The sequence below is a fragment of the Chiloscyllium plagiosum genome, unplaced genomic scaffold (assembly GCF_037043375.1).
Source record: "Chiloscyllium plagiosum isolate Xiang-an unplaced genomic scaffold, Cpla_swu_hap1 HiC_scaffold_6, whole genome shotgun sequence".
NCBI classification, from domain to species: Eukaryota; Metazoa; Chordata; class Chondrichthyes; order Orectolobiformes; family Hemiscylliidae; genus Chiloscyllium; species Chiloscyllium plagiosum.
Window position 1 is genome coordinate 1,578,231 of NW_028270144.1, and position 27,277 is coordinate 1,605,507.

Sequence of the window (27,277 nt, forward strand, 5' to 3'; positions counted from 1 at the left end):
CCGTGAGTTTTCAGGATGATGAAGTGGCAGAGGCATGGTAAAGGAAAGCAGGAGGTGATCATAGCATCTTCCAAACAAATCTCTTTGCATTTATTTTCAAGGAAAAGATGGTTCCATTGTATAAGAGCACCAAATTTGGTAAATAACAGTCTGTTAGTTATCAATCTTCCAAATGAAAAGAGTCAGCCTCAATTTTGAAATTGCCATCATTTTAACTGTAGTCTTATAGAGTCATAGAATCTTACAGCACAGAAACAGACCCTGAAATCCAATTCATCTGCTCCAAGCAGATATCCTAACCTGATCTATCCCATTTGCCAGCACTTGGCCCATATCCCTTTAAACCCTTCTGATTCAGATGCCTTGTAAATGTTATAATTGTATCAGCCTCCACCACTTCCTCTGACAGCTCATTTTGTACACGCACCACCCACCGTGGGAAAACATTATAATTATTTAATTAGTTAAAACTAGTAGAAGGTCTAGGCTAAAAATTCTTCTCAAACCATGAAGCCATATCCTAACAGTCAACAGCAGAGTGCACTGTAGCACCAATGTATGAGCCTCTGTATCACCTCCACATCTTCCCAAAGGAACAATGTTACAATCTTTATTGTTAGTTTATAGACCTTAGTGCAGCTAAGGGTGAAATGAGTATTTGTAATCTGAGTTATTTGCTTTCAGAATCTCCTTTGGAAAATTAAACAATATTGGAACACAAAAATCAGCATTTTTTCCCTTTTTCCAGAAACTATTTTCCTGAGACTCAGTGCAGCAGCTGTTACAGTGGATCATCTCATTTTTAATAAAAGGTGGTGCCAGATGTTAAGACCAGGCAGTTCATAGTGAAGTTGCTCTGTTTGTTTAAATCAGGATGCTCAATATCCCTCAGCAGTTCCACATCATTCCATTATCCTTTCCATAATCACCCAGTCATTACAGCAGCTTTTCCAAGTGGATCATCTATAAGTTTGAAACAGTTATCATAGCAAACCTGCCTGCTATTGGATAAGATTCTACATCAGCAACAGTCATTCTTTTCTTCCAACACATCACTAAGTGAGAAAGTGAGAAGGAGACAGAGAGAGGGAGGGAGACAAAAAAGAGAGAAAGGAGAAGGATCAAGCAGCTGGTGTTTAGATTAGATTACAGTGTGGAAACAGGCCCTTCGGCCCAACAAGTCCACACCGACCCGCCGAAGCGCAACCCACCCATACCCCTACATTTACCCCTTACCTAACACTACGGGCAATTTAGTATGGCCAATTCACCTGGCCCTGCACATCTTTGGACTGTGGGAGGAAACCGGAGCACCCGGAGGAAACCCACGCAGACACGGGGAGAACGTGCAAACTCCACACAGTCAGTCGCCTGAGGCGGGAATTGAACCCGGGTCTCAGGCGCTGTGAGGCAGCAGTGCTAACCACTGTGCCACCATACCGCCCATTATAGAGGATTATCTAGACATTGTCATATGTCAACCTGCTGTTATAAAAGATCATCAAGCTGTTACAGCAGATTTCATAATTCTTTGAACTGTATGTGATTATTACAAATCATCCAGCTGTTCTTGCTGCACGTTCAGCGTTTACATCAGTTAGTACAGAACTCACTTTTCTTTTGTTCCACTGATTTCAAATGGCATAACCCTGCTTTGTAACTTCAAAACCAAAAGTTAGCCCCATTATCTCTCATGTAATCCAAATGTTATTAAACTCATGAGGCAAGCGAAATTCATTAAACTTAATTTAACAGCATTTTTTACAAAGCATTAAAGATAAATTATTTTAATGTACATATACAGAATTGTCTCTTTCTTTGACAGTGACCTCCTTTGTTTTCCACTATTTTCTACGTGTTGCAGCACCTGTGTCTTAGCCACTGACTGGATATTGCCATCCAGTAAGTCAAAGGCATCCATTCAAACCTTTAGGGAACAAGGGAAAAGGTGATGGATACATTAGATCAGGGGTATTTGGGTGTGAATTTGTTTTATGAACTTGAGCAGCTAGTTTTTTGAGATGTCATGAACTGAAATAAAAGTGTGAATGTGAAATCTGTCCAAAGGCAGTTGGCTCTCAGTGTATAATAGTAGAGGCAGAGGATGGTAAAGTCAATATGTAAAGTTTCTGGATATGACTATCCACTCCTGCTTTTTAAAAGTGTGTCTTGTAACCAGTGAAAGAATGAAGCTGTGATGCCAATCTGAGGTACCTCTTCACCAAACACATGGAAAAAAGGTCCAGTCTTAACATATTTCACTCCCAACAGAAATAGGATAAGGAGCAATGGAGGTCTTCTAAACAAAAGGATGACAACTTGGGCAAGCTGTTAAATGGACAAGATTTAATCAAAATAATGATTTATGGAATGCTTATGAGGTATGGTCAGAGTGGAACAAATGTAGAAGAATGGAGGATAGTACGAAGAAGAGAGCAAGACTGCTGATATTTCATTTGGAAATTCTCCAAACGATGTTGCCATTTAAGTAATTGGCCAGTGTCCAAGCATCAAGTATAGGCACACATCTTGCCAACGGAGAATTCTGACCATTGTAAGTAGAGCAAAGCAGGTCACTGAAAAAGAATGATAGATGCTGCTGAATGTACACAATAATGGACAGGAGGTTAAGGTCCATGGATTGGGAAAATACAAGATAGAAGGCAAGACCAAACAGTGTGTTTAGAAGTGCACATGTCCCCAGAATGAGGTCACAAACTGTTAATAACAGGGCAAGTCAAACAGAAGCAGACCAGAAATATATAGAAGGCACGGTGAAGGATGCAGTTTAAGTAGAAGATATATAGAAGGTAAAGGATGGAGATTGTACGAGAAGACAACACAGGTATATATAGAAGGCAAAGTACAATAGTACAAACACAGGTAAATATAGAAGGTAGGGTGAAGGATGTAGGTTAAGTACGATCGTACAAACACGGGTATATATAGAAGTCAGGGTGAAGGATGCAGTTTAAGTACAATAGAAAAAACATGGGATATATAGAAGTCAGGGTGAAGGATGCAGTTTAAGTACTATAGTACAAACACGGGGATATAGAGAAGGCAGGGTGAAGGATGTAGGTTAATTACTATCGTACAAACGCAGGTATATATAGAAGGCAGGGTGAAGGATGCAGTTTAAGTACGATAGAACAAACATGGGATATATAGAAGGCAGGATGAAGGATGTAATTTAATAATTTAGTACAAACACAGGGATATATAAAAGGCAGGGTGAAGGATGTAGGTTAGTACTATATTACAAACACAGGGATATATAGAAGGCAAAGTACTATAGTACAAACACATGGATATATAGAAGGTAAAGTACAATAGTACAAACACAGGGATATATAGAAGGCAACGTGAAGGATGCAGTTTAAGTACTATAGTACAAACACAGGGATATATAGAAGGCAAAGTACTATAGTACAAACACAGGACTTTATAGAAGGGAGGGTGAAGGATGCGGTTTAAGTACTTTCATACAAACACCGGACTTTATAGAAGGCAAAGTACAATATTACAAACACAGGGATATATAGAAGGCAGGGTGAAGGATGCAGTTTAAGTACGATAATACAAACACAGGGATATATAGAAGGCAGGGTGAAGGATGCAGTTTAAGTACTATAGTACAAACACAGGGATAGAAAGAAGGCAAAGTACAATATTACAAACACAGGGATATAGTACTTAAACTGCATCCTTCACCGTGCCTTCTATATATCCCTGTGTTTGTAATATACTACTTAAACTGCATCCTTCACCCTGCCTTCTATATATTCCTGTGTTTGTAATATACTACTTAAACTGCATCCTTCACCTTGCCTTCGATTAATCCCTGTGTTTGTATTATAGTACTTAAACTGCATCCTTCACCCTGCCTTCTATATATCCCTGTGTTTGTAATATACTACTTAAACTGCATCCTTCACCCTGCCTTCTATATATCCCTGTGTTTGCACTATAGTACTTAAGGGTGAAGGATGCAGTTTAAGTACTATAATACAAACACAGGAATAAAAAGACGGCAAGGTACTATAGTACAAACACAGGTATATGTAGAAGGCAGGGAGAAGGATGCAGCTTAAGTACTATAGTGCAAACACAGGGATATATAGAAGGCAGGGTGAAGGATGCAGTTTAAGTAATATATTACAAACACAGGGATATATAGAAGGCAGGGTGAAGGATGCAGTTTAAGTACTATAATACAAACACAGGGATTAATCGAAGGCAAGGTGAAGGATGCAGTTTAAGTAGTATATTACAAACACAGGAATATATAGAAGGCAGGGTGAAGGATGCAGTTTAAGTAGTATATTACAAACACAGGGATATATAGAAGGCACGGTGAAGGATGCAGTTTAAGTACTATAGTACAAACACAGGAATATATAGAAGGCAGGGAGAAGGATGTAGGTTAAGTACTATAGTACAAACACAGGGATAAATAGAAGGCAGGGTAAAGGATGCAGTTTAAGTACTATAGTACAAACACAGGGATTTATCGAAGGCAGGGTGAAAGATGTTGTTTAAGTACTATAGTACAAACACAGGGATATAGAAGACAAGGTGAAGGATGTAGGTTAAGTACTATAATACAAACACAGGGATATATAGAAGGCAGGGTGAAGGTTGTAGGTTAAGTACTATAGTACAAACACAGGGATATATAGAAGGCAGGGTGAAGGATGTAGATTAAGTACTATAGTACAAACACAGGGATATATAGAAGGCAGGGTGAAGGATGTAGGTTAAGTACTATCGTACAAACACAGGGATATATAGAAGGCAGGGAGAAGGATGTAGGTTAATTACTATCGTACAAACACAGGGATATATAGAAGGCAGGGTGAAGGATGTAGGTTAATTACTATAGTACAAACACAGGGATATATAGAAGGCAGGGTGAAGGATGTAGATTAAGTACTATAGTACAAACACAGGGATATATAGAAGGCAGGGTGAAGGATGAGGGTTAAGTACTATAATACAAACACAGGGATATATAGAAGGCAGGGTGAAGGATGTAGGTTAAGTACTATAGTACAACACAGGGATATATAGAAGGCAGGGTGAAGGATGTAGATTAAGTACTATAGTACAAACACAGGGATATAAAGAAGGCAGGGTGAAGGATGTAGGTTAAGTACTATCGTACAAACACAGGGATATATAGAAGGCAGGGAGAAGGATGTAGGTTAATTACTATCGTACAAACACAGGGATATATAGAAGGCAGGGTGAAGGATGTAGGTTAATTACTATAGTACAAACACAGGGATATATAGAAGGCAGGGTGAAGAATGTAGGTTAAGTACTATCGTACAAACACAGGGATATATAGAAGGCAAAGTACTATAGTACAAACACAATACTTTATAGATGGCAGGGTGAAGGATGCAGTTTAAGTACTTTCATACAAACACAGGGATATATAGAAGGCAGGGTGAAGGATGTAGGTTAAGTACTATCGTACAAACACAGGGATATATCGAAGGCAAGGTGAAGGATGTAGGTTAAGTACTATAGTACAAACACTGGGATATATAGAAGGCAGGGTGAAGGATGCAGATTAAGTACTATCGTACAAACACAGCGATATATAGAAGGCAGGGTGAAGGATGTAGGTTAATTACTATCGTACAAACACAGGGATATATAGAAGGCAGGGTGAAGGATGTAGGTTAATTACTATCGTACAAACACAGGGATATATAGAAGGCAGGGTGAAGGATGTTGGTTAATTACTATCGTACAAACACAGGGATACGTAGAAGGCGGGGTGAAGGATGTAGGTTAATTACTATCGTACAAACACAGGGATATATCGAAGGCAAGGTGAAGGATGTAGATTAAGTACTATCGTACAAACACAGGGATATATAGAAGGCAGGGTGAAGGATGTAGATTAAGTACTATCGTATAAACACAGGGATATATAGAAGGCAGGGTAAAGAATGTAGGTTAAGTACTATCGTACAAACACAGGGATATATAGAAGGCAGGGTGAAGGATGTAGGTTAAGTACTATCGTACAAACACAGGGATATATAGAAGGCAGGGTAAAGGATGTAGGTTAATTACTATCGTACAAACACAGGGATATATAGAAGGCAGGGTGAAGGATGTAGGTTAAGTACTATCGTACAAACACAGGGATATATAGAAGGCAGGGTGAAGGATGTAGGTTAAGTACTATCGTACAAACACAGGGATATATAGAAGGCAGGGTGAAGGATGTAGGTTAAGTACTATCGTACAAACATGGGATATATAGAAGGCAGAGTGAAGGATGCAGTTTAAGTACTATAGTACAAACACAGGGATATAGAAAAGGCAGGGTGAAGGATGTAGTTTAATAATTTAGTACAAACACAGGGATATACAGAAGGCAGGGTGAAGGATGTAGATTAAATACAAGAAGACAAACGCAGGTATATATAGAAGGCAGGGTGAAGGATGCAGTTTAAGTACGATAGAACAAACATGGGATATATAGAAGGCAGGATGAAGGATGTAATTTAATAATTTAGTACAAACACAGGGATATATAAAAGGCAGGGTGAAGGATATAGGTTAGTACTATATTACAAACACAGGGATATATAGAAGGCAACGTGAAGGATGTAATTTATGTACTATAGTACAAACACAGGGATATATAGAAGGCAGGGTGAAGGATGTAGGTTAAGTACGATCGTACAAACACAGGGATATATAGAAGGCAAAGTACTATAGTACAAACACGATACTTTATAGAAGGCAGGGTGAAGGATGCAGTTTAAGTACTATCGTACAAACAGGGATATATAGAAGGCAGGGTGAAGGATGTAGGTTAATTACTATCGTACAAACACAGGGATATATAGAAGGCAGGGTGAAGGATGTAGGTTAATTACTATTGTACAAACACAGGGATATATAGAAGGCAGGGTGAAGGATGTAGGTTAAGTACTATCGTACAAACACAGGGATATATAGAAGGCAGGGTAAAGGATGTAGGTTAAGTACTATCGTACAAACACAGGGATATATAGAAGGCAGGGTGAAGGATGTAGGTTAAGTACTATCGTACAAACACAGGGATATATAGAAGGCAGGGTGAAGGATGTAGGTTAAGTACTATCGTACAAACACAGGGATATATCGAAGGCAAGGTGAATGATGTAGATTAAGTACTATTGTACAAACACAGGGATATATCGAAGCCTGGGTGAAGGATGTTGTTTAAGTACTATAGTACAAACACAGGGATATTTAGAAGGCAAAGTACTATCGTACAAACACAGGGATATATAGAAGGCAGGGTGAAGGATGCAGTTTAAGTACTATCGTACAAACACAGGGATATATAGAAGGCAAAGTACAATAGTACAAACACAGGACTATATAGAAGGCAGGGTGAAGGATGCAGTTTAAGTACTATAATACTAACACAGGGGTATATTGAAGGCAAGGTACTATAGCACAAGCACAAGTATGTTTAGAAGGCAGGGCGAAGGATGCAGTTTAAGTCATATAGTCATATAGTACAAACACAGGGATATCTCGAAGGCAAGGTGAAGGATGTAAATTAACTACTATAATACAAACACAGGGATATAAAGAAGACCATAAGACCATAAGACATAGGAACGGAAGTAAGGCCATTCGGCCCATCGAGTCCACTCCGCCATTCAATCATGGCTGATGGGCATTTCAACTCCACTTACCCGCATTCTCCCCGTAGCCCTTAATTCCTTGTGACATCAAGAATTTATAAATTTCTGCCTTTAAGACATTTAGCATCCGAGCCTCCACTGCACTCTGCGGCAATGAATTCCACAGGCCCACCACTCTCTGGCTGAAGAAATGTCTCCGCATTTCTGTTCTGAATTTACCCCCTCTAATTCTAAGGCTGTGTCCACGTCCTAGTCTCCTCGCCTAACGGAAACAATTTCCTAGTGTCCACGCTCTCCAAGCCTTGTACTATATTATAAACACTGGGATATATAGAATGCAGGCTGAAGGATGTAGATTAAGTACTATAATACAAACATAGGGATATATAGAAGGCAAAGTACTATAATATAAACACAGTTATATTTAGAAGGCAGTGTGAAGAATGTATTTACGTACTATAGTACAAACACAGGGATATGAAGAAGGCAGGGTGAAAGATGTAGATTAAGTACTATAGTACACACACAGGGATATGAAGAAGGCAAAGTACTATAGAACATACACAGGGATATATAGAAGGCAGGGTGAAGGATGTAGGTTAAGTACTATAGTACAAACACAGGGATATATAGAAGGCAGGGTGAAGGATGTAGGTTAATTACTATAGTACAAACACAGGGATATGTAGAAGGCAGGGTGAAGGTTGTAGGTTAAGTACTATAGTACAAACACTGGGATATATAGAAGGCAGGGTGAAGGATATAGGTTAAGTACTATAGTACAAACACAGGGATATATAGAAGGCAGGGTGAAGGATGTAGGTTAAGTACTATAGTACAAACACAGGGATACATAGAAGGCAGGGTGAAGGATGTAGGTTAAGTACTATAGTACAAACACAGGGATACGTAGAAGGCAGGGTGAAGGATGTAGGTTAAGTACTATAGTACAAACACTGGGATATATAGAAGGCAGGGTGAAGGATGTAGGTTAAGTACTATAGTACAAACACAGGGATATGTAGAAGGCAGGGTGAAGGATGTAGGTTAAGTACTATAGTACAAACACAGGGATATGTAGAAGGCAGGGTAAAGGATGTAGGTTAAGTACTATCGTACAAACACAGGGATATGTAGAAGGCAGGGTGAAGGTTGTACGTTAAGTACTATAGTACAAACACAGCGATATGTAGAAGGCAGGGTGAAGGATGTAGGTTAAGTACTATAGTACAAACACAGGGATATATAGAAGGCAGGGTAAAGGATGTAGGTTAAGTACTATAGTACAAACACAGGGATATATAGAAAGCAGGGTGAAGGATGTAGGTTAATTACTATAGTACAAACACAGGGATATGTAGAAGGCAGGGTGAAGGATGTAGGTTAAGTACTATAGTACAAACACAGGGATATATAGAAGGCAGGGTGAAGGATGTAGGTTAATTACTATAGTACAAACACAGGGATATGTAGAAGGCAGGGTGAAGGATGTAGGTTAATTACTATAGTACAAACACAGGGATATGTAGAAGGCAGGGTGAAGGATGTAGGTTAATTACTATAGTACAAACACAGGGATATGTAGAAGGCAGGGTGTAGGATGTAGGTTAAGTACTATAGTACAAACACAGGGATATGTAGAAGGCAGGGTGAAGGATGTAGGTTAAGTATTATAGTACAAACACAGGGATATGTAGAAGGCAGGGTGAAGGATGTAGGTTAAGTACTATAGTAGAAACACTGGAATGCCACCAAGAGCAGAAGGATTTGTGAGCAGGAATTCTTGAGGGCCACAAACACACTAGACGATAACTAAATAAAAGATGTCAAGCAACAAAAGCTGCAAATCTGGAGAGAATTTGGAGGTCTATGCAGAGGTGTCACATTGGAGACAATACTCCCCCAGCCCCTTCACCTGGGTAGATAAAAACCGAAAGAACTGCAGATGCTGGAAGTCCGAAACAAAAACAGAAATTGAAGGAAAAGCCCAGCAGATAACTAATCGAAATGTCCATAATCTTTAGAAAATGTTCGTCCCATTGCCATTCATGAAGGTACAGTCTACAAAACAGTGCAGCAGTTTCTAAAACTGAACTAGAGGAATTGTGAAGTATAATTGGACAGTGGATTGCCAGGGCAAACAAACAAAGCCAGGTGGCAGTTTCAAAGTATTGTATTTGAGAACCACTATGAAAAATCCCAAGGTTCATGGTATTATTGGGGAGAAGGACACATTGAACAATTAAAAATGAAGCATTGTGTTTTGAAATTTCCATCACTGGGAGAAGTTAAGAAAAGGAACCTTGATGTTTTCAGTGACGTGTTTGAGCAAAAACTGCTGGCCATATTAGATGGAGGACACCTGGAACTTTATTGTGTTTAAATAAAGCAAAATAATGTCATCTTTTTGATTTTTGGTTTGTTTTCTTTATCATTGTTGCATATATCTATGTGTGTGGTATGTAATTTGATTTTATTATAATTTTAAATCAAAAGGAATTTAAATTCTGGAGCAATGCCTGAAACCTAATGGAACAAATAACAGGTGATAGATTTATTAAAAGTGAATTGGGTGTGTATTGGTTGTTTAAATACAGGGAGTTGGTTATCAGTCAAGCTGGAATTTAATGGAGTATGATTCACTAAGATAAACAGCATTTGATTTGTTGTTGTCGCGTGTCATCATGTGGACAGGAGTAGGGCCAGAAGACTGAAGAATGGCAAATGTTGTTCCCTTGTTAAAAAAGGGGAGTCGAGACAGCCCTGGTAATTATAGACCAGAGAACCTTATTTCGGTTGTGGGTAAGGTGTTGGAAAAGGTTATAAGAAATAGGGTTTGTAATCATCTGGAAAGGAATAATTTGATTAGGGATAGTTGACACGGTTTTGTGAAGGGTAGGTTGTGCCTCACAAACCTTATTGAGTTCTTCGAGAAGGTGACAAAACAGGTGGATGAAGGTAAAGCAGTTGATGTGGTGTATCTGGACTTCAATAAAGCGTTTGATAAGGTTCCCCATGGTAGGCTATTGCACAAAATAAGAAGTTTTGTGATTGAAGGTGATTTAGCGGTTTGGATCAGAAATTGGTTAGCTGAAAGAATACGAGCGTGATGGTTGGTGGGGAAATGTTCATCCCAGAGTTCAGTTACCAGTGGGGTACCACAAGGATCTATTTTGGGGCCACTGCTGTTTGTCATTTTTATAAATGATCTGCAGGTGGGCGTAGAAGGATGGGTTAGTAAATTTGTGGATAACACTCAGGTAGGCAGAGCTGTGGATAGTGCCAAAGGATGTACAGAGGGACATAGGTAGGATGCAGAGCAGGGCAGAGAAGTGGCAAATAGTGTTTAATGCAGAAAAGTGTGAGGTAGTTCACTTCAGCAGAAATAACAGGAAAGCAGAGGACTGGGCTAATGGTAAAATTCTTGGCAGTGTAGATGAGCAGAGAGATCTCGGTGTGTGGTAAAGGCATATGGTGTGTTGGTGTTTATTGGTAGGGGGATTGGGTTTCTGAGTCACGAGGTCATGCTTCAGCTGTACAAGTCACTGGTAAGGCTGCACCTGAAGTATTGCATACAATTCTGGTCACCGTATTATAGGAAGGATGTGGAAGCTTTGGAAAGGGTTCAGTGAAGATTTACTGGGATGTTGCTTGGAATGGAAGGAAGGTCTTACAAGGAAAGGCTGAGGGAACCGAGGTTATTTTTGTTGGAGAGAAGAAGGTTGAGAGGTGACTTAATTGAGACAGACAAGATAATCAGAGAGTCAGATAGGGTATATAGTGAGAGCCTTTTTTCTTGGTTGGTGATGGCTAGCATGAGGGGATATAGCTTTAAATTGAGGGGTGATAGATTTCAGACCGATGTCAGAGGTAGTTTCTTTACTCAGGTACCCCTGCTCATGACTCTACCCCCATTCCCCCCACCATCACACCCACTCCAATTACAGATTCTGACCCCACTCCCAGCTCTACACCCACACCAGGTCCCAGCTCCCAGCCCTGCCGAGTTTTCACCATCCCCCCAGACCTCCCCCTCACTGAGGATGAACGATCAGTCCTCAGCAAAGGACTCACCTTCGTCCCCCTCCGTCCACGCATCAATGAATTTAATACACGCCGTGACATCGAACAATTCTTCCGTCGCCTCCGTCTCCGAGCTTACTTTCACAATCAGGACTCCCGCCCACCTTCCGAGGACCCCTTCGCCCACCTCCAACACACTGCATCCACCTGGACACCCCGCGCTGGCCTATTACCTGCCCTCGACCTCTTCATTTCCAACTGCCGCCGGGACATTAACCGCCTCAACCTGTCGACCCCCCTCCCCCACTCCAACCTCTCACCCTCACAACGCGCAGCCCTCCAATCCCTCTGCTCCAATCCTGACCTCACCATCAAGCCAGCGGACAAAGGGGGCGCAGTGGTAGTCTGGCGCACTGACCTCTACATCGCTGAAGCCAAACGCCAACTCGAGGACACCTCTTCCTACCACCCCCTTGACCATGACCCCATCCCCCATCACCAAACCATCATCTCCCAGACCATACAGAACCTCATCACCTCAGGAGATTTCCCACCCACAGCTTCCAATCTCATAGTCCGGGAACCTCGCACTGCCCGGTTCTACCTCCTTCCCAAGATCCACAAGCCTGACCACCCTGGCCGACCCATTGTCTCAGCATGCTCCTGCCCCACTGAACTCATCTCTACCTACCTCAACGCTGTCCTATCCCCCCTAGTCCAGGAACTCCCCACATACGTTCGAGACACCACCCACGCCCTCCACCTCCTCCAAGACTTCCGTTTCCCCGGCCCCCAACGCCTCATCTTCACCATGGATATCCAATCCCTCTACACCTCCATCCGCCATGACCAGGGCCTCCAAGCCCTCCGTTTTTTCCTCTCCTGACGTTCCCAACAGTACCCCTCCACCGACACTCTCATTCGTTTGGCCGAACTGGTCCTCACCCTTAACAATTTCTCCTTTGAATCCTCCCACTTCCTCCAGACCAAAGGGGTAGCCATGGGCACACGTATGGGCCCCAGCTATGCCTGTCTCTTTGTTGGCTACGTAGAGCAGTTGATCTTCCGTAATTACACCGGCACCACTCCCCACCTCTTCCTCCACTACATTGATGATTGCATTGGCGCCACCTCATGCTCCCGCGAGGAGGTTGAGCAATTCATCAACTTCACCAACACATTCCACCCTGACCTTAAATTTACCTGGACCATCTCTGACACCTCCCTCCCCTTCCTGGACCTCTCCATCTCCATCAGTGACGACCGACTTGACACTGACATTTTCTACAAACCCACCGACTCCCACAGCTACCTGGATTACACCTCTTCCCACCCTACCTCTTGCAAAAATGCCATCCCGTATTCCCAATTCCTCCGCCTCCGCCGTATCTGCTCCCAGGAGGAGTAGTTCCACCATAGAACACACCAGATGGCCTCCTTCTTTAGAGACCGCAATTTCCCTTCCCATGTGGTTAAAGATGCCCTTCAACGCATCTCATCCACATCCCGCACCTCCGCCCTCAGATCCAACCCCTCCAACCGCAACAAGGACAGAACGCCCCTGGTGCTCACCTTCCACCCTACCAACCTTCGCATAAACCAAATCATCCGCCGACATTTCTGCCACCCCCAAACAGACCCCACCACCAGGGATATATTTCCCTCCCCACCCCTCTCTGCCTTCCGCAAAGACCGTTCCCTCCGTGACTACCTGGTCAGGTCCACGCCCCCCTACGACCCACCCTCCCATCCTGGCACTTTTCCCTGCCACCGCAGGAACTGTAAAACCTGTGCCCACACCTCCTCCCTCACCTCCATCCAAGGCCCTAAAGGAACCTTCCACATCCATCAAAGTTTTACCTGCACATCCACTAATATCATCTATTGTATCCATTGCTCCCGATGCGTTCTCCTCTACATTGGGGAGACTGGGCGCCTCCTAGCAGAGCGCTTTAGGGAACATCTCCGAGACACCGGCACCAATCAACCAAATCGCCCCGTGGCTCAACATTTCAACTCCCCCTCCCACTCTGCCAAGGATATGGAGGTGCTGGGCCTCCTCCACCGCCGCTCCCTCACCACCAGACGCCTGGAGGAAGAACGCCTCATCTTCCGCCTCGGAACACTTCAACCCCAGGGCATCAATGTGGATTTCAACAGTTTCCTCATTTCCCCTTCCCCCACCTCATCCTAGTTTCTAACCTCCAGCAACTCGATCCCCTGACTTGTCCGGACTTGTCCGACCTGCCCAGCTCCTTTTCCACCTATCCACTCCACCCTCTCCTCCCTGACCTATCACCTTCATCTCCTTCCCCACTGACCTATTGTACTCTATGCTACTCTCTTCCCACCCCCACCCTCCTCTAGCTTATCTCTCCACGCTTCAGGCTCTCTGCCTTTATTCCTGATGAAGGGCTTTTGCCCGAAACGTCGATTTTGCCTGTCCTCGGATGCTGCCTGAATTGCTGTGCTCTTCCAGCACCACTGATCCAGAACCAGGGCTGTGGAACAGCCTGCCTGCAATAGTTGTAGACTCACCAACTTTAAGGGCATTTAAATGGACATTGGACACACATATGGATAATAATGGAATGGTGTAGGTTAGAGGGGCATCAGATTAATTTTACAGGTCGGTGCAACATCGAGGGCCGAACGGGCTGTACTATGCTGTAATGTTCCATATTCTATGCACCAAGATACAGTGAAAAATGTTGTTTTGCATGCTCCACAGGCAGATCATACAGGCAGATGTGTATTCAAACTTTTATATCTTCTGCCCAATGGAAGAGGGTGGAAGAGAGTGTAACTGGGGTGGTAGGGGCCTTTTGTTATGTTGGTTGCTTTCTGAGGCAGCGGGAAATATCACTCGTGTCAATGGATGGAAGGCTGGTTTGTGCGATGGATTGGGCTGCGGTCACCACTCTCTGCAGTTTCTTGCGGTCTTGGGTAGAGCCGTTGCCAAACCACGCTGTGACGCATCCATAGAGGATGCTTCCTAGGGGCATGTATAAACATTGATGAGTATCTTTGTGGATATGCTGAATCTCCTTAGCCATCTGAAGCTATAGTTAAAACAGTTACCTTCTGTTGTGTAACACTGGATCATGGGAAACTCCCCCCAGAAACGATGGAAGTTAATTAGAATTGATTATTCACTCCTTTCAGAAGACTACATTACTTACACAAAGTTCATGTCATAACAGATCTCACATGGTTCTGAAAACTGAACTTATTAGAATAGTTAGTTTCCAACAAAATGTTGTGGTTCATTTGCTTTCCTTTTCCTTCCTGTTCCCAAAATTGCAATGGTCTTAAAATGTGGCCAATGATTTTACTGTCTGTTGGCATTGAAGCCAGTTTCATTTTGAAAGAGACACACCAATGATTACTTCAGAGTATTTGCTTCAATCATAAAGCAAACCAGAATCCGAGAGTGTATTGAAGTCTCTGATTGCCTTGATTTAATAAAACTAATCAGAGCTTTCACAATGTAAATTCTGCAGACAATGAAACCAAAGAAATGCATCATATTTCAGGCCTGATTTATTTATCAGGTCCTGGAGAAGTAATAGATTTCACGAGGCCTAATAGGCAATCTATTTCATGGCCCTTAAATAATATCTCGATTAAAAAGGTATGTTTGTTAAGATAAAAACTAACTTGAATGTGGGGTCAAGAGGAGGATGAAGGTTTCTCCTGATCCTAATTTAAACAATGTAAGCCAGTCAGTTCCTGCTCATGGATGTCAACACGCAACTTCAATGAGCTCAGATTGCAATTTCAAATTCCAGATCATGACTTTGATCCTTCTTGCTTTCCATCAATCCAGCCTTCAATCCCTGTTCCGTCACTCTCTGTAACCCTGGCTAATGCACCCATCCTTCTCTTGCATGTTGTCCACCTCCCTGTTTTTAATAAGGACTTGCCCGAGGGCTGCTATTAAAAATGGATCAGGCCAATCTCAGAGGCTTTTCACCACAAGCTGTTTAAGATTGGCCTTTAGCTCTATGTAGTTACATCATTTAATAGTTATTTTGCCCATTCAATTAAGATATTTAATAGCAAACAGAGCAAGAAGACTTCTGTTTGTTACTTACTAAACTCTCCCCCAGGTCTGATGCTAAAATCACTTTTTTGTTATTAATTTACAGGAAACAGCTATCACTGACAAGGGCAGCATTTATTACTCATGCCTTAACCTGGAGGCAGTGCTCGGTCACCTAAAGGTCGACGACATTACTGTGCGTCAAAAGTCATATCTCGACTGAGTACCAGCAGTAGATAACCCTCCCTAATGCACAAAGTATGTCTGGGAAAATCGTCTTATTTAAATATAGAGTTTTAGAACCTGTAAATGAAAAGTTTCACAATATCTTCCAATAGCTGCAACATGACCTTCCAACTCCTGTACTCAATACTCTGACCAATAAAGGAAAGCATAACAAACACCTTCTTCAATATGCTATCAACCTGCAACTCTACTTTCAAGGAACTATATAACTTCATTCCAAAGTCTCTTTGTTCAGCAACAGTCCCCAGGCTTTACCGTTAAGTGTAACAGGCCTGCTCTGATTTTTACTGTACAAAAGCAAAAGAATAAAGTGTATGTAACTCAACTCTTGACATTTTATATAAGCAACTCCTAATTTTTTTTAATTAATTCACAGGATGCGGGCATCACTGGCTAGGCCCAGAATTTATTACCTTCCCCTAATTGCCCAGAGGGTCATTAAGAATCAATCACATTGCTGGGTCTGGAGTCACATCTGGGATGGCAGCTTTATTCCGAAAGGACATCAGTGAACCAGATGGATTTTTCTAACAATGGATTCATGGTAATCATTGACTTAATTCCAGAGATTTTTTAATTGAATTCATATTCTATAATCTGCCACGGTGAGATTCAAACCCAGGAACCTAGAACATTACCTGGATCTCTGGATTAACAGTCCAGTGATAATCCACTAGGCCATCACTTCCCCATAAGAATGGGTTAAATTAAAGTATAGAATAAGCTACTGTGATATGTGGAAAACATGAGTGTCCAATGTAGAATGACTGGCTTAATCTGATTAACTTAACATTATGGGTTCTATCCATTATCAATTCCAAGAGGGCAGAAGGAATTTGAACTTACCTTAAATTCCTTCTCAATATTGGCGAGTACATTAAGCTCATTACTCAGCTCCAGAGCAGTAAGTACTGGGTCCTCACTGGACAGTGACAAGTAGGCAGGACTTGCCAAGCCCCTGTAGGCATTGATTCGAGATCTCGAGTGGCTGAAAGAATCATTCAACTGATTCTCTGTACACACCTTGCATTTGCAAAAATAGTTGTGGGGTCGGTCAATCCGGGCTCCTCTTCTCAGTAAGATATGAACTATTTCATATTCCTGGCAATGAGCTGCCAGAATGATCGGAGTGATATCATGGGAAAACCTTGTGCCATCTTCATCATAGGCGTAAAAATCATTGTACCCTGGGTTTCTTTGCTCTGGACTGAGAGCTAGTGTGTGCATTGTAGCAAACAGATGATGATTCAAGATGGCCTCCACAATTCGCACATACCCTTTACTGATGGCCAATAACAAACCATCTCCAACACGGGACAGGTTGTCGATCTTCAGCAGGAGCTCTATGACTTCCAAATGTTCGTTAGCGACAGACAGTTGCAATGCGTTCTGACCCATGTAATCAACACAATTCACATTCAGTGATTCGGATTCCTCCAGCATCTTTCTGACCACAGGAACATTGCCGTATTCAGCTGCATCTAAAAACCTTTCTTCTTCAGGAGTTAGGTTGGTGGATCTGTCATTAAACATGTAAGCTGGCCCCCGGAATGCCTGTCTCCTCCCTTTCTGCACAGTTTGTCTCCGTGGTCTCTCCCCACCGAAAGGACTGCTAAATATAAGAGAAGAAAGATGTTTTTAGAGTAGAAATACATCTAGCTTCATGCTCATTCAGCATTTCTAATTTAAGAAAAAAGGTTGAAATTCTACAATTTGCTCACATTTCCATATAATATTTAATGACATCACAAGGTGAAAGAGATTGTTGGTTCATTAGCAAGGTTTATTAGAATGACTAACAATGAACAATTACAATACTTTGCATTATTTTTATTTGAATCTTAAAACTCTGGTCGGTTTTGTACATTAAAAACTGTTGTTATGAAGTATTTTTGTGAACAACTTCAGAAGACTTGGAAAATTGGGCATGTCAACTGATTTAATTTCAATCCAGTTCTGAATTCATGCAGGATTAATTTTTGCATTAATTTACAAAAGAAACTAATGAGACTGTGGAATGGATAACCAGTGAAGCTGCCTGGAGAAGGCCCATCGACCCGACTTTAAATATCAAAACCAAGTGTGACATCAGCCGGACACCAACAATACCTTAGGAGCACACTGGGTCAGGCACATTCTGTGCTTATTCTGCCCCTCATGGCTGGTTGGTGGGACATAGACACTAACAAAAAGGGTATACTTTGTTTGTTTGGGTAAAGGGTTAATTAGGAGTGCACCACAAAAATCAGCTTCTGCATCTCGAGATGGGAGAAAATGCTACAAGTTACTTTTTCTGTTTGAAAGGCCAGAAAAGCTAATCAATATTACTGGGCCTTGGATGGCTGCACACTTCCCTCAAGAACTTGGTTTTATCTGCAATTCATTTAGCCTGATGCTGCTGAGCTCTTGCCTTTGAAATAGCTGCACCTCCCTTTGGGGCTAGATATTGTCTAATCCACCCGTTTCCTTTGTTCTGAAACCTGTTCTGGATTCAAATATGCACCTTTGTAGCAGGTGGGGCTTCAACTTGGGCCTCCCAGTTCAAAGGAAGGGACAGTGCCACAAGTACCTGTCTTACTGGAACTAATACATGACTGGTCATTCCGTCTGAAGTCCACTCGTGCTAAAGCACGAAAGGAAATGATTTCCATTGAAACAAAGGTTCAACGGCATTCCTGAAAACTACTTTCCGAAGTGGAACAGTGTCCTGTAAACCACTTATTGTCTTCCAAAAACAGTATTTTGGAATCACATTTTTATACGGGAGAAAACTAATCTGAATTATGTTCTTTTTAATTTTGCTGAAGCACTGCCACCAGAGGCTAGCACCTATAACTAATTGTTAATTCAGTGAAATTAATAAATTAACATTTTCCCAACTTTCGTGTGAAATTCTGTTTGATTTTATCCCTGTCTGTGCATGTCTGTGTCTGTGTGTGCATGTATGTATGTTCATGTATGTGTGTGTGTGCACGTATGTGTGTCCATGTATGTGTGTGTGTATGTGTGTATATGTCCGTGTGGTTGTGTATGTAACTGTGTCCGTGTGTGTGTGTGTCTCCATGTCAGTGTGTATGTGCGTGTGTGTCTGTGTGCATTTGTGTATGTAGCTGTGTCCATGTGTTAGTGTGTGTGTGTCCATGTCAGTCTGTATGTGCATATGTGTCCATGTGCATTTGTGTATGTAGCTGTGTCCGTATGTGTTTGTGTGTAGCTGTGTCTGTGTGTGCCCGTGTGTGTGTGTGAGAAAGAGTACGTGTGTGTGTGTGTGAGAGAGAGTACCTGTGTCCGTGTGTGTGTGTGAGAGAGTACCTGTGTCCGTGTGTGTGTGTGTGTGTATGAGAGTACCTGTGTCCATGTGTGTGTGTGTGTGTGAGAGAGAGTACCTGTGTCCGTGTGTGTGTGTGAGAGAGTACCTGTGTCCATGTGTGTGTGTGTGTGAGAGTACCTGTGTCCGTGTGTGTGTGTGTGTGTGTGTGTGAGAGTACCTGTGTCCGTGTGTGTATGTGTGTGTGCGCGTGCGTTCGTGTCATGTGTATATTTCACTATTTTGCTGATCAGGCCAATCGTTCTTACAGCAAAGCATCATCTTAAAGGAAGGATAGATTCAAACTGATTCCTGACAGTCAGCTGACGGTTGATGGCTATTGTCTTTTAAAAGGCAAATGCATCAAATGTACATGTTCAAAAACAAACAAAAAAAATTTGTGGCAAAATTAACAGCAACCAGAAGTCATAGTAAATTGGTCTTTTAATGAGAAATTAAACAGAGGCTGCATCTGGCCTGTCAGGATGAACAGAGAGTGTCTCCATGCTGTGTCAGTTCATGTTTATCCCTCACATCACCACTCAAAAATGGCAAGGTTGGTCATTCTCATATTGCTGTTCAAAAACGTGCTGTGCTCTAATTGGCTGTCATTCCTAACAATACAATAGAAGGCCCTCATTGGCTGTAAAGTACTTTAGAACATGAAAGGCACAATTTAAATGCAATTAATCAAAGAACTGCAGACACTGGGAAAAAATACAAAAACAAATTGCCAGAGAAACTCAACAAGTCTAGCAGCATCTGTGGAGAGGAAGCAAAGTCAATGTTTTGAGTCAAGTGACCCTTATTCAGAACTGAAGATTTAAATGCAATTTGTTCTTTGTTCAAAATCCATATTCAACCTTAAAATCAAAATGTTAAAGAAGAAATAATGCAGATTAATATAACTTTACCAAAATCCTGCTGTAGGAAGAGGTGTGTGTTTGGACTAAGTACTGCATTATATTATCAAGCAGATTTGGGCAATGTGACAGAGCTGGAAACGGGTGGTTTCAGTTATTGTTGGGAGCTCATCCTGGGGTTAAAAAGACTCAAAGGCCATAAATTTTCAGTATTGCTTTGGACAGAGAAGGAGGCAAGGTTGAGATAAAAATAACCGCTTAGCTGGAAATCCCACCTCCATTTCTGACCCCAGCCACTTTCCCCAAGAAGAGGAGTGAAAGCTGGTCACAATGAGCTTGGTCTTATTTGAAACCGAGCTGAAACCATCGTGGGGCTCATCTCCAGTACATTTGTACATTTACAGAAACACGGCCAGAGTTCTGTTGCTGCTTGTTTTCAGACAAGCTGCATGAAGAATTGTGTAAATGGGGGGACAAATAGTTCAAAAATAATGTTTACTTGCAGTATACCCACATTCTAACTGCATCCATATATGTTAATTTTGTTCAATGCAGCAAGTGTTCAATTTTTGAGAGATGTTTGATGATGAAGATGATTTAAGTTTAGAAGGTGAATTTCTTTCCAATGAAAGGTTATTGGAGAACCATGTTTTAAACGTTTATGTCCCAAAACCTAAATATTAATGTTCTTTTTTTTCTTTTAGCAGCAATTCCTTATTTTAGAAATGACACCTCTCTCCTCCATGTCTTAATCCCATCAAGCAGTGTTCCCAAAGTGAGAACCAGCCTTTGTTTCTGACATTCAAGAATCCAGTGATAAAGGGATTATTATATAGAAGCTCTAACTCGAGACTCATATCTCTTAAAGAATTAATAGTCTCAAAGTTTGACTCTCTTTAGTGATTGGAACCGAGGCCAGATGGAATTTAATGATTATGGATTTCCCAGATTGGCCCAGATTAACAGCCCCAATCAGGGGAGCTCTGGCTGACAGATAATAACCAGGAGATTCAGGAAGCCTCCTCAGTCCTGGCACTGAATCTGAGCTGGCTGGTCACTGCCCATGTAAATAAAGGGTGACCTGGTGTGTCTGTGGGATGTTGCTATATTGGAACAGTTAATTAGTAAATGTTACTGGATCTATTATTCTGTTAAGTTTAAATAAATTGTGTTTTGCTTAATGCGAAGTAATTTGACCACTCGCATTGCATCTGGAACAGACACATTCCATCTGCCTTTAAAATAAGAAAAGTTTAGGGGTCTGGTCTGATCCATAACGTGTATCATAGGTGGGTGGTCACAGGGCATTAAATGGGATGGAGGGTACGAGGGGCCATAAGTCAGCAATTAATTGGCAGGGGGCATGATGAACTATTGTGGCAGATGAGATGTAGAGAAGGTTAAAGGGCTTATCAGCTTCTGAAACAACTGATATGACGCTGTAAAGTTCCAGGCTGGCCTTCGAAGCAGCCTGTCCCAATACTGATCCACCCCACTGCAGACATCCCTGTCCCGTCCTGCTTTCACACTCAGTGGGTCCAACAATAACCACTTTCAAAAGCAAACATCAGTGGGATTCTGGGTATTTTTATAACCAGGTTACATTTGGGGATGAGCCAACTGCCTCAATAATAAAAATCCATCGCTCCATGCACCAATTCAGAAAACCAACCTCTCAACTTCATATTTGTAAATCTCCCTTTATTACACTTAGTTATTGATAACTGAGCAGTTTTTTAAAAAATATTCTCTGCATCTAGCTCTCTAAAAGGTACAAATGGCTTAAATTTCTGGCTTCTACAACTGACACTGTCTTCAGTGATATACTTTCACTTCAAGCAAATTATGGATTTTCATATTTTGAATCAAAGTACTATCAATTTCTCCTCATTTCGTTTTCACATATTTAATTATGATTGAATGAGGTACTCAAATTTTTAAAAGTACAATCAATTTGCTGTGAGATTAACAGTATTGCCATGCTTTGTTCGCTGTATTGAAGTAATTAAAATGAAGTTTCTGCAGTGAAAATAAATGATTCTCAAAGTGATGTGTGATTTTACATGATTTCGTAATGGATTCCAGTGGAGATACCAAAGGAAACACAGCCGGAGGTTTGACAGTGTTAATGTGTACATCAATCCCATCTTCCTTGGGACTGTTCAATGGCACCCAATATATGGCACATTATTTCATAAGTAAAAGTGCCTTAATCCTGCATTTTGAATGGCAGATTTCACAAGCTTATTCAATTTTAAATTGTCTGTTTAATTTCTGGGAAAATCAAATACAGAAGGCCTCTCTGACTTACTTCAAATTAGGATTATTATAAAGAGGAGATGTCCAAGTGAAGATGCTTTTTGAGCAAGGTGTGAAGTTGTTAAAGGCCAGGGAAAAAGAGAGAAAAATAATAATTGAAATAACTCCACAGAGGCCGGTATCTAGTGTCCAAGTCACTCTTCATTTACACATGAACAGCCCTTGACTTTAGTATTGCTTCATTCAGAGTCAGCTATTAGAGGGTCAGCATCTCTGACACTCCCCTTTGAGGGCAGCAATCTAAAGACACAAATGATTGGAAGGATTAGAAGAATGAGGGGGGATCTGACTGAAATTTACAGAATACTGAATGGCCTGGACATTGGGAAGATGTTTCCATTGGCAGGAGAGACAAGGATCTGGGAGCACAGTCATAGCGTAAAGGGAAGATCCTTTATAACGGAGATAAGGAGAAACTTCTTCAGCCAGAGAGTGATGAATCTGCGGAATTCACTGCCACAGAAGGCTGCGAAGGCTGGGACATTGAGTGTATTTAAGACAGAGATAGATAGGTTCTTGATTGTCAAGGGGATCAAAAGTTACAGGGAGAAAGCGGGAGAACGGGGTTGAGAAACCTATCAGCCATTTTCGAATGGTGGAGCAGACTCAATGGGCTGAATAGCCTCATTTTTGCTCCTATGTCTGACGGTGTTATGGACTGGTTCCATTTTATCAATTCCTATTTGTACCATCCAAGCAAGTTTTCCTTTACACAAAACCATGGCAACTCTGCCTGACTGTTAAGATGTTTTTAAATGTCTTGATCCTATCTTTCTTTTTAAGAATAGATTCAAGCATTTTCACAATATAGAATGTTAGGTCAAGTAGCCTGTAGTTTCCTGCTTCACCTCCCCCTCCCCTCTGCTCCACCCTCACCACTTCCTTATACAGATATGTTACATTTGTAGTTTTCCAAATCTTCTGGGATGTTTTCAGTATTGAAAACTTATAACCTAATGCATCCAGTATTTCTTTATTCAATTCTGTTCAAACCATGGGATGCAGACAATCAGGTCCTCAGGATTGGTCAGGCACAGGGGCAGGCAATGGTGTAGTGACATTGTCACTGGACTCTTAAATGTTACAATTGTACCAGCCTCCACCACTTCCTCTGGCAGCTCATTCCATACATGTACCACCCTCTGTGTGTCCCTTTTATATCTTTTCCCTCTCATCCTAAACCTATGCCCTCTGGTTCTGGACTCCCCAACTCCAGGGAAAAGACTTTGCCTATTTACCCTATCCATGCCCCTCATAATTTTGTAAACCTCTATAAGGTCACCCCTCAGCCTCCGAAGCTCCAGGGAAAACAGCCCCAGCCTGTTCAGCCTCTCCCTGTAGCTCAGATCCTCCAACCCTGCAACATCCTTGTAAATCTTTTCTGAATCCTTTCAAGTTTCACAACATCTTTCCAATAGGAAGGAGACCAGAGTTGCACGCAATATTCCAACAGTGGCCTGACCAATGTCCTGTACAGCCTCAACATGATCTCCCAACTCCTGTACTCATTACTCTGACCAATAAAGGAAAGCATACCAAACGCCTTCTTCACTATCCTATCTACCTGCGACTCCACTTTCAAGGAGCAATGAACCTGCACTCCAAGATCTCTTTGTTCAGCCACACTCCCTAGGACCTTACCATTAAGTGTATAAGTCCTACTAAGATTTGCTTTCCCAAAATGCAGCACCTCACATTTATCTAAATTAAACTCTATCTGCCACTTCTCAGCCCATTGGCCCATCTGGTCCAGATCCTGTTGTAGTCTGAGGTAACCCTCTTCACTGTCCACTACACCTCCAATTTTGGTGTCATCTGCAAATTTACTAATTATACCTTTTATGCTCACATCCAAATCATTTATATAAATGACAAAAAGTAGAGGACCTAGTACTGATCCTTGTGGCACTCCACTGGTCACAGGCCTCCAGTCTCCAGCAACAGGACTGAAGTCATGTGCCCCAAAAGCTGCCACTCCCCTAGCCAAGCTGTTCCATTATAGCTACAACACTGACATCTATCCAACAGTGTGAAAAATTACTAAGATGTGCTGTACACAAAAAGCATGACAAATCTAACCTGGCCAATTACTGCCACATTAGTCTCCTCTCGATCAACAATAAAGTGATGGAAGGTGTCATCGATAGTGCTGTCAAGCAGCACCTGCTCAGTGACGCCCAGTTTGGGTTCCACCAGGGCCAATCAGTTCCTGGCCACAATACAACTTTGGGTCAAGAGCAACGTCGTTGACTCTCGATTCCCTCTGAAATGGCCGAGGAAACCATTCAGTTCAAGGGCAGCTGGGATTGGGCAGTAAATGCTGGCCAAACAGTGACACCCACATCCCAGGAGTGAAGAAAAAGAAGCACTCTCAATGCTGAAAGAAATTAGTTTTTCGTATTGAACTAAGTTTTCATTGACACCTTTATAATGATAAGACAATTCTGCACTCTGCATGGAAAATCTTAATTGTTTTTTGGTTTATAATGACACTATTTAAAACTTATTGCTTTTGTCAAATGAAAAGACAACCTCTCAATACATGCATTTAGCATACCTGGTGGCTATCTTCATAAAGGATATGAATACTGAAAAACTGAATGCTTGTCTTTTAAGCATTCCCAAATTATATACATTATTAACAGCTTCAAAGCAAAATTCCTTAATCTGTTCATGCAATGTCCACCATTCCTCTCTCAGAGCAGACAGGTCAGTGAGACAGTTTCCAATTTCTGATACTGTTCAACCACTGATTCCTCAAATGGTGTTGCCAATTTTGAGCAAAATTAAGCCACAGTCAGTGCCAAAGTACAAAGTGAATGATGTCTAAACACTGTTACAATCAGCAAACAAACAGCCTTTCATGCGATTGGATTGAATTTATGAGCATTATTTCATAAGATACACTGACCTGACACATAGGAAAGAAGCAGAGAAATCATTCTGATTATCAGGTAACCAAGATAACATATAAATATAGATGTTAATGTAATCTGTCCTCAATTATTTTCCACTGCACATTATAACTTTCAGAGAGATGAGACTTTATTATTCTTCATCTTGTAACTTGCAATATTGCTGATTTTCCTCATAAATGTATATTAAAATTCAACTTGCAAGTGTGTCTACTCCTCCTTTTGTCAAAACAGACGTATCCTACCCCTTGGGTGCACAGTCATGCAGGTGAATTAACATTGTGGTATTAATGAGTTTACTTCATACATTTTCATGCAACATGATTTTGAAAATGGGAATGACAGGAAGCTAGACAATAAGAAGGAACTGACTATAAAATGTGGTATTCCCATGGTCAGTGTTTACCTGGCTTCAACGGCAACATTTTATTAACCAAACTGCAGAGCACACAAGCTTTAGTCAATAAAGATCAGCAAGTATATTGTACTTTACAAACCAAGTGCTAACATTTGATAGCTTCCCTGAAATTCAAAATTCTCTCCTGAACTTCAATTTCAGTATTGAACAAGTTCAGAATGCACTTAAACAGCCAAATGAAATTGGAAGAGATCCACGCTTAGTCACAGATTTAATGATCAAAATCTCTAACCAATGCAGAGCAACCACCAATTAATTAGATTTGTAATTACACAGTTAATTCCAACTAGAATCAAAACTGGAGGCTGTGCTCATTCGACACCCTGAGTACTGAATACAGGTCTCTGTGTGGAATCCCTTGTCCTATAACAGCAATGTGGAGTTGGGATGCAATTACAGCTCAGTGATCCTGATCTTTGTACAATTCCAAACGCTGCCGTACCTTTCCCAGAAGAAAAAGGGAGAAATAAAAATAAATTCCTACAGCTTTGACATCACTCAACCCCCTTCAGTCTCACCCACCCCCACAAACTCCCAATGCCTCACCCATGACAACACATGCAACTAATGCCTAATTCTACCCACCACCCTTTTCCCTTACGGTGATAAATCATTAAGTGTCCCAGATGAGTGCAGGTCTAATGAAACTCAAGCATCTCAATGCCAACCAGCACAAAGCAGCCTATTCATCACCTTCAATATTTACTCCATTCACCACCAATATACAGTACTGGCAATATCCATTTACAAAACGGACTGTGCCAACTCATCAAGATTACTTCAAGACCATCTTCCAAATCCACAAATACTACCATTTAGAAAGGCAAAGGCTGGAGACATATGCTTACACTACCATCTGCAAGCTTTCCTCCAAGCCACATGAGACTTGGAGCTCTCACAGAGTCCCTGCTCAAAGTCTGGGATATCTCTGTGAATGTACTTACACCAAATGGACTACAGTACTTCAGCTGACCATACCCTCTGAAGGGTGATAAATGGTGACCTAGCCAGCAACACTCCCATTTGGCAAATTAAAGAGTTATAAATGACAGTGTTTTTACTCAAGAGTGTAGTATTCATTGGAATTTAAACAATAGACCTGTTAGATTTTTCTGCATATATGTATCTTTTCTTTCATGTGCGTGAATACTTTTTAAATTCCTTCTTGGGATAGTGGCATCACTGTCTAGGCCAATATTCATTACCCATCCCCACACCCACAGTGCTGCTAATATGGATAGAATTGCAGATGAGGTCAAAACATTCCAGCACACTGTTGACTTAGTCTTTGTGGATTTTGGAACAGACTTTAGGAAGTCAGGAGGTGACTCACTTGCTGCAGATTTCCCAGCCTCTGACCCACTCATAGCCACAGCTGCTATATGGTTCATTCTGTTCTATTTATGGTCAATGGTAAGCCACGTATTGAGCTTTCTAGACACTTCTTCCCACATTAGCACTTTTAGACAAC

The 27,277-nt window shown here is 41.5% G+C and overlaps 1 protein-coding gene across 2 annotated transcripts in view; it reads right to left on the reverse strand.

Annotated features, from left to right (window-relative positions):
* LOC122553908 (short transient receptor potential channel 6-like) overlaps positions 1-27,277 on the reverse strand; it is a 138,569-nt gene that overhangs the window by 98,053 nt on the left and 13,239 nt on the right. For both annotated transcript variants that reach the window (XM_043698415.2, XM_043698412.2), the window contains exon 2: positions 16,831-17,596. In XM_043698415.2, coding sequence (XP_043554350.2) covers positions 16,831-17,596 — 766 coding nt within the window. The remainder of the gene's footprint in view (positions 1-16,830; positions 17,597-27,277) is intronic.